General features: G+C 48.8%; 1 protein-coding gene across 1 annotated transcript in view; it reads left to right on the top strand.

Annotated features, from left to right (window-relative positions):
- The window catches only part of dag1 (dystroglycan 1), a gene marked incomplete at both ends in the record, with an annotated part of 14,213 nt that extends 7,044 nt beyond the window's left edge, over positions 1–7,169 (top strand). Inside the window, one exon of the mRNA XM_080545827.1 lies at positions 4,881–7,169. Within this exon, the coding sequence (XP_080401953.1) occupies positions 4,881–7,169 (2,289 nt within the window). The remainder of the gene's footprint in view (positions 1–4,880) is intronic.
- Between the last annotated feature and the right edge of the window lie 1,895 nt (positions 7,170–9,064).

Genomic DNA, 9,064 nt, shown 5'->3' with positions numbered 1-9,064 from the left:
GAACCAGACCGTTCTGTAGCACAGCAGAACCGTTATCAGCTGCCAAACCACCACAAGATTGGTGTGAGAGAGACAGAGAGAGTGTTTGTGTGTGTGTGTGTGTGTGCATATTTGTGTGTATATTTGCGTGTGTGTGTGTGTGTGCACGTGCGTGTGCATATTTGTGTGTGTATATTTGCGCGTGTGTGTTTGTGTGTGTGTGTATATTTGAGCGCGTGTGTGTGTGTCTGTGGGTTCGCGTGTGCATATGTCTGTTTGTAGGCTCGTGCATATGTGTGGTTGTTTTGTAAACAATTGACATTCAGCAATCACGAACTATTCAATGACAAACAGTCTTCTCTCCACACAACTATTTCAGCAGCGTGTATTTTTCCCACACAGCTCCTGCCAGCACTCAGCCAAGACGGATTATTCCCAGAAACAGTTATTGTTTTCCCAGATAAAGAGGGTAGCAGTGCTCCTGGTCTGGCAGGCAAGGCCTGGTTATGAGGGGAGAGAGTGATCTACATTTTTAACGGTTATAAAATGTGTTGGAAGACCGCTCCTCTCATAAACATCCGCCTTGTGGCCACCCGTAGGCCCTCCCTCCCTCCCCTCCTCCCTCCCCCCTTCCCTCCCTCCCTTCTTCCCTCAGTTTTTCCACTGGAAAGATTCCACTCTGCCAACCTCCCCCCTCCTCCGTCCCCCCCTCCCTCCCTCCTTCCATCCTCTGTCTGTCTCTCTCTCTCCCACCGCGGTGACATGCCTGAGCCCACGCCTTCAGAAATATGAATCTTATCTGTTCAGCTGTCGTCAAGCCGTAACAATGGGTTGCCTTCTTCCTCCACCTCACCCCCCCCCTCCCCCAACCCCCCAACCCCCCCTTCACCTCAACAATGAGACCCTTCATTCCTCCAGAGCACACCCAGGGACGTTGATATTGCTGTGTAATATGTCTCTGGGAGGGGCATAGCCTCCTCTCTCCTCCATCTTGGCCGAGGTTTTGCGATACGGGCATCTCTGAGGAGCCCGGCAGTGTCTCTGTGACAGGATGCACATCTTCTCTCCTCCATCTAGAACCTTCCGCCTTGACAGGACCACCACAGGAGGCTGGGAGATTACCCCCCTCCCTGGTGTTTTTTAGATTGTTTTTGTTTTCTCTACTGTAATATCTAAATCAAAAACATTTCAAAGTAATTCCTTTCCTTCTTCTAGCGTTGTGACGGCCAATGGCCCCTGGTCCTAGCATATATTTGTTTTTCGTATGATGAATGATGTAGAGATGATTCACTTACTTAGACAAATCGTGAGGTTAGAATTATAAGGTTCTATCTCCATTTTTGTCTATTAATGCCTGTGTGGTGTTATTTTTTAAATGTTGACATTTTTGAGTTAGTAATTCATAAAATACAAAGGTTCCATCTCACAAAACATAATGGAATGTAAAAACGTTGACGCTCAATATCTCTGAACTGCCCTAAATGGAGATAGAACCTTATCATTCTAAGCTCACGAAATGTACTTGTTGTAAGTTGCTTTGGATAGAGGCGTCTGCTAAATGTCTGAAATGTAAATGTTTTTGGTCGACTTTGGTCATTGTTTGTTGTAGTTCTTGCTCTTTCCGTTACACCACCTTTATTGGTCTTTATGTCACACAGCAGCAGTGATACACAGTTCATATGTCATAATGCTGTGTATCCATCTGTTATTACATAGTCCTGTGGTAATTACCTGGTAACGTATTTAGCATAGTGTCATATCCCACTGGTGCAATAACACAACGCTCACCATCGCATGGCAGCGACCAAGGCGCCACTGCATGTGGAGAACACCTCCATGTTGTTTCGTTTTACTCTCGTACTTTACCGTCTATATATATATATACACACCATTTAGCTGACACTTTTATCCAAAGAGATAAAAGCGGTATCAGCAGTGAGTGCGTAGCCTACATTTTTCAGTATACTATATCGTCCCGGCGGGAATCGAACCCACAACCTAAGCGTTGTTAGCGCCGTGCTCTACTAACTGAGACGCAGAAAATCTATCAGCCCTAAACTTCCACCCAGAACAGGTCAGCTCAAAAAGTGCTGGCGTGACACTTCTGCTGTGCGCCTAACTACCTTCATTAACGCTAACAGTCAGGAAGTAGATACTGTAGCGAAGCTGTCGGAGGAGATTCCACAGCCATCACTCATTCCGGGGGCCCGTCCTCGTTCCCAGCTCCCTCTGCTGTGATGAGGGGAGATAAGAGTCATGGTCAGTTTTGGGGGCTAAATCGGTACTGTGTTCATCAAACAGAGAGAGTCTTTGATGAGATTACCGGCCCACTTGTTTTAATTAACTTCTCGTTAAGCGAGGAACGGAGGGAGAACGGAGGCGGCGGCGGCGTTTAGAAACGTTAGATCTGAATAGTCGCTAGGTCAGAATAGTTGTTGGCTCTGATTAGTCGTTGGCTCTGAATAGCTCTGAATGCAGTCGGTGAAGGAGAGTGTGAGTGTGTGTGCATGTGTGAGTGTGTGTGTGTGTGTGTGTGTGTGTGTGTGTGTGTGTGTGTGTGTGTGTGTGTGTGTGTGTGTGTGTGTGTGTGTGTGTGTGTGTGTGTGTGTGTGTGTGTGTGTGTGTCTGTGTCAGTCTGTCTGTGTGTGTTTGTGTGTCTGAGTGAAAAGGCTGCGTTTACACTGCAGGTCGAAGTGACACTGTCGGGGGAAAATCTTACAATTCAGATTTTTTGCTCACATGTGGCACAGATCGGATTTGTAACATGTAGGTGTAAGCAGTAAAAAAGCACATTGAATCTGATATTCTCAGATCTGATTCAGGCGTCATTCTCATGCCAGCCTCAATCAGATACAAATCGGATATGTGTCATTTCGACTGCAGTCTAAGCAGACAGGTCGCATAAAGCTCCGGTAGTTAACGTCACGCAAGAGTGACGTTAGTGAAATCAAAACACCGCCATTTTGGCAGGAAAGCGGGTGTTTCGCGGCCGCCGATAACTACTGGCAGCTTGTCTCTTCGCCTGCTGTATTCAACATGGTCGATAGTAGCTGTGCGCCGGGATGCCAGAACAGTAAAAGGGAGATTTTATCCGATTCCCAAAGATCCCGAAAGACGACTTAAATAGATTACTGCAATAAAATGTGCCCCCACAAGCAATGGATTCCACTTGTGTAGTGACCACTTCATATCAGGTACAGAATACAACGCTTCCTAACGTTTATATCGTAATTATTTAACAGGCTTTTATTACGGTTTCCAACCATTTTATTATACTAAAAGGCAAGTTTGAGCTATGCATTATGGCATGGGTTTTGCAGGGCTAACAAAGGCTAAGCTAAAAGAAGCCTGTTGTTCACTAACATGTTGCGGGACATTTTCTGTTTACTTATACTGGGAAGGCTCGTATGTGTGAAAGGGGCTTAAAGACTCTCCAGAGTCGGACGAGGTCATTATAGATGTTGGGATACACCCTGGGGGCATTTTAATGGTCAGTAATGTTTAATCTATGAAGTTTTGCAGTATAACGTTCAATGTCCTTGGAATTAAAGTGTGCAGTGAACTCTGACGGCTTGAAATCGACGCTGGCGCCATACATTTTTGCTCACGCTCACGCTTTTCTTAGAGAAAAAAAAGAGTCACGTGACGTCCGGAGCTCTATATATAGCTCAATTACAATTTGCACGTCATTGAAAATACAACGCATTCGCATTTTGATGACGTTTGACGTGAGTTTCTCTCACTTCAACAGTGAAGTCCTCTTTCTTCTCCGCCTTAAAATGTGCGCAATATTTTGCAGACCTCTAAACATACTTCGGAAAGCAATGGGTTTATATTATAATATATATAAAAGGGATTATAATTTCTGTCTCGTTTGCGTCCGTTGCGAGTCCCGGCTGTCTGTTTACTTCCGTTTTCGATGTACGCATGCGGGTCGCATGCAGGTCGTTTCAAGTGTTACCAGTGTAAGCACAGGTATCGGATATGGGTAATTTGAAAAAGTAGGTGTAAGCAGGCGTGTGTGTGTGTGTGTGTGTGTGTGTGTGTATGGGTGGGTGGGTGTCGGGGTGTGGGGGTGTGTGTGTGTGGGTGTGTGTGTGGGTGTGGGTGTGTGTGTGTGTATGGGTGGGTGGGGTGTGTGGGTGTGGGTGTGGGTGTGGGTGTGTGTGGGTGTCTGAGGGGTGGAAGTTATTCTAAAACCTCAGAGTCTGTGGGACTGGTGTAAAAGGGCCAGCTGCTGAAGCCGTGGCTCCCCTGGTGAAGTCTCTGTGCTGGTTAGAGCATTAATGATCTCTGTGCTGGTTAGAACATTAATGATCTCTGTGCTGGTTAGAGCATTAATGATCTCTGTGCTGGTTAGAGCATTAATGATCTCTGTGCTGGTTAGAGCATTAATGATCTCTGTGCTGGTTAGAGCATTAATGATCTGTCCTGGTGAAGTCTCTGTGCTGGTTAGAGCATTAATGATCTGTCCTGGGAGCGCAGCCTCTACATCATTTATCAACCCAGTCTTTATTAGCCGCCAAATTAACTTGTTGGGACCGGGAGGCGAGGACGTATTTGTTCTTGTTTTGGGATTTATGCGAATGCATTGTCGTTCCCTGGTGACGCAGTCCTCTGTCAGGCAACTAGAACATGTCTCAGGCTGCTTCATAATTGGTGAAGTTATTGCACGTTTTGGCAAGTTATAATTACTTGTGTCTCTTGCAGTTTCTCTATTATGCTTCAGATAGAATTATGAATGTATTATATGCATTTTAATATGTTCATGTATTTAAATGTTTAATGTCTTTCAGGTCATTCCCAAAAAAAAAAATGTAGTAAAAAAAAAAAATGTAGATCAAAATCTCAATATGCACACTAACTCCCTCCTCTTCTCTGCTCTGCTCTGTCTCTTCCAGATAACAGAGTCAGGAAAGGAGACCCTGCCAGCGTGGCTTCACTGGGACGCTGAGAGCCTCACCCTGGAAGGCCTGCCTCTGGAAGAGGACAAGGGAGTCCACTACATCTCCGTGACCATCTCCAACGGCAGCCAGGCCTCCCCGAGTGTCTTCTCCATCGAGGTCCACCCCGAGGAGCACGCCGACACCGACCCGGCACAGCTGCTCCTCCAGACGGCCTCCAACGACGTCCAGCCATTCGTCTGCGGCAAAGACGAGCCTGTGACGGTACTCACGGTCATCCTGGACGCCGACCTCACCAAGATGAGCTCCAATCAGAGAGTAGCGCTGCTGGCCAACATGCAGAAGTTCTCCGGCGTGGGGCTCCAGCATATGAAGATCCTCCCGGTGGTCAACAACCGACTGTTTGACATGTCCGCCTTCATGGCCGGCCCCGGGAACGCCAAGAAGGTGGTGGAGAACGGAGCGCTGCTCTCCTGGAAGCTGGGCTGTTCCCTGGACCAGAGCCGAATTCCCAACATCAGCACCGTCCAGGTGCCGGCTAAAGAGGGAACTATGTCAGCCCAGCTTGGTTACCCTGTCGTCGGGTGGCACATCGCCAACAAGAAGCCCCACGTCCCTAAACGAGTCAGGCGTCAGCTCAATAACACCCCCACGCCTGTCTTGACGGCGCTTCCCCCAACGACTCTGATCGCGCCTCCTGTACGCATCGTACCCACACTCACATCTCCTTCCATCGCCGCGCCCACAGAAAGTTCGGCCCCCCCAGTCCGAGGGCCCGTTCCCCTACCGGGAAAGCCTACCATCAGAGTGCGAGACGACTCCATCGCCCACACTCCCACGGTGGGACCCCCACAACCCACCAGGGTGATGGAGACCACCAGCACCGTCTCCATTCAGCCCACCATGACCCGGCCCAGTGTGGTCGAGGCCACGGCGTTTGCGACAACGCCGACGCCCACGACCAGGAAACCGACCAAGAAACCCCGGAAACCCAAGACCACCCCGGTCCCGAGGGAGCCCAAGACCACCACGGCCAAACCCGCCAGGCGCACCACGCCCGCGTCCCTCTTGCCTGAGCCGGCCAACGAGAAGCCGGAGCTCCGCAACCCCATCGACGAGGTCAACGCTTTCGTCGGGACCTACTTCGAGGTCAAGATCCCGTCGGACACGTTCTTCGACCACGAGGACGGCACCACGGACAAGCTGCGGCTGACCCTGAGGAAGGACCACAAGGACGTGGTGGTCGACGGCTCCTGGATCCAGTTCAACACCACCAGCCAGCTGCTGTACGGCCTGCCCGACTGGCCTGACGTAGGGAAGCACGAGTACTTCATGCAGGCCACCGACAAGGGAGGCCTGTACGCAATCGACGCCTTCGAGGTCCGCGTGAACCGCTGGGCCGCCAACGACAAGTCCCCCGTGGTGTTCACCGCCCGCTTCGAGGGCGACGACCCCCGGAAGATATCCAACGACGTCCACAAGAAGATCCAGCTCATCAAGAAGCTGGCGTCTTCGTTCGGCGACCGCAACAGCAGCACCGTGACCTTGAGGAACATCACCAAGGGCTCCATCGTGGTGGAGTGGACCAATAACAGCCTCCCACAGAACCCCTGTCCCAAGGAGCAGATCCAGGCCATGAGTGACAGGATTGCTGACGATAAGGGGAGGCCCTCCTCAACTTTTGTGAAAGCCATGGAGCCCGACTTCAAGCCCCTCGGCATCACCGTCAAAGGCACCGGGAGTTGCCGGACCTACATGTTCGTCCCGCCAGCCGAGATCATCTTCCCTGTGCCGCCCGCGGTGACGCCGGCATTGGGCACAGGGCGCCAGAGCACAGACGACGTTTACCTCCACACGGTCATCCCGGCTGTGGTGGTGGCGGCCATTTTGCTGATCGCTGGCATCATCGCGATGATCTGTTACCGTAAGAAACGCAAGGGAAAGCTGACCATCGAGGACCAGGCCACGTTCATCAAGAAAGGGGTGCCCATCATCTTCGCCGACGAGCTTGATGATTCCAAACCCCCCCCATCCTCCAGCATGCCCCTGATCCTCCAGGAGGAGAAGCCCCCCCTCCCTCCACCAGAGTACCCCAACATGTCTAGTCCAGAGACCACCCCCCTCAACCAGGACTTGCTGGGGGAGTACACCGCCCTGCGGGACGAGGACCCCAACGCGCCCCCTTACCAGCCCCCCCCACCCTTCACTGTACCCATGGAAGGCAAAGGCTCTCGTCCAAAGAACATGACCCCCTACAGATCCCCCCCACCCTACGTGCCCCCCTAAGATCTGCTCTGTCCTCCAGTGGAGGAAGGATGGGGGCTTTTTCGCGGTTCCATGCCAGTTCTGTCTGTTTGGAAAAAAGGGGGTGGGAGGGGCCTCTGTGGAGTGGGAACTTTGGGGGAGGAGCCTCCGTGGAGTGGGGACTTTGGGGGGAGGGGGTTGGGGTGATGGTTGAAGCTGAGAGGGAGGGACTACTTACGTAGACGGTAACAGACAAACGGTAGGCATTCAAGGACACATTGAATCTGCTGTCACATTGGCTACAGCTGAACAGCAGGCTGAGAGATGCGCCCTCCTTTCCCAACACTTTTCTTTTCTCTCTCTCTCTCTCTCTCTCTCTCTTTCTCTCTCTGTTTGAACGGGCTTTGTTTTGTTATGTGTCTTTTTTTTTTGGGGGGGGGGCGGTGTTCTTCTGTTTTTTAGTTTTTGACTGACTTCGAAATCAAACTCCTTGCCTAACAGTACTATTTTTATCTTCTTTTTAAATAATACGAGACAATAAACAAACAACACTGCAGGCAGAAGGGTTTCAATGGGGAAAGATTCTATGAATAAAAAAAGGGTAACAGAAAGGTGATGGTGTGGATGTCAGAGGACCCTGGCAGACGACACCGTGGTGTTCGGATATGGCCTTTTATCTCTACGTGTCTGTTTGTGTCCTAATTCACACGTCTAGTCAGGAGGATCAAGGATCAAGGTAGCCTGAAATCTAATAAGAAATTAATAAAATAATGTTTTTTGTTTTTTGTTTTTATCATTTTTGTTTTTCAAATTTGCTGTGTATCTGGAATTATGTTCGTTCTGATAGATAGTATTATTGTTTCGGCGGTTGAGGGGGAGTGCCTGACTGAAATATCCTGCAGGATCTCTTTTTCCCCCTGATGAGAAAAGCATGGAAAGCCTAGTCACAGCAAAACCATGGAAACAACCATGTCGGCCCTAGCAACACCATGGCCAGGCCGTGAGAGGCACTGCTTTACCTGGGGATCACACAACACACCCGTGTTCCCCCAACCACCCAACATGATTAAAGAGTGAAACAGTACTTGGTCCACCCCCTGTTTTTATTTGAGACGGCTTCCCTTAGTCGGAGAAGTATGATCATACATTACAATGAAAAATTAATGCCATTTTGCCTTTTATGGTGGTAATGCAACAAGTGTCTTCTGTACATAACGTGCTGCCTGTTGAAATAAAGGTATTTATAGCTCAACGGCGTTGTTGTAAATCAGATATGGAAAAAGACTCCTGCAGTTTATTTTAGACAAAGGGGAATTATTTTTTTATGTAGTGATGCTCCTGTTCTCACAGTTCCGGGGAGAGGTTTAGTGCTACGGAGTCCCGCTGGGAATACAACATTTATCACATCCTAGAGGTCGTAGTCGCTAGAGGCAGAGAGGAGGAGTGGAGGAGACCAGAGGTTCCAATAGCAAAGATCATCAGAAAAAACACAGAAAAATGGTCGATAAAATCTCTATCTAATTTTTTTACAAAGTTTTTGATACAGCCTCAAAATTGTTTGATTAAAAATGAATAAATAGTCTACTGCAATTTGTAAAATCTTAGCTTAGAGAATTGATTCATTTTCTCATGGGTCACATACTGTATTTCAAGTGTTTTATTTTTGTGTTGGCATATCGAATTGAAATGTATCCTGTTATGCAGTTGGAATGACCCGTTTTATGTATAATCACACATTTATTTTTCCATGTTCGCTCATGAGTTTGTTGACTTTTGAAAGTGACCCTTTGCAATAATGTAAGGTGCAGTCCAGTGGTGGGTTGTGGTCAACACAGGTGTCAATGAGTGATGTAACCAGATGTAGGTTAGAAAGTTTTTGCTTATATAGTGTGAATTTACATGGATGCCAACTGTCTTGGTCTGAAAAAAACTTTTCT

The sequence above is a fragment of the Nansenia antarctica genome, assembly GCF_963989245.1.
Source record: "Nansenia antarctica genome assembly, chromosome: 15".
NCBI lineage: Eukaryota > Metazoa > Chordata > Actinopteri > Argentiniformes > Microstomatidae > Nansenia > Nansenia antarctica.
Note: the sequence above shows the minus strand (reverse complement) of the source record. Positions and strands in the feature narration are given on the sequence as shown.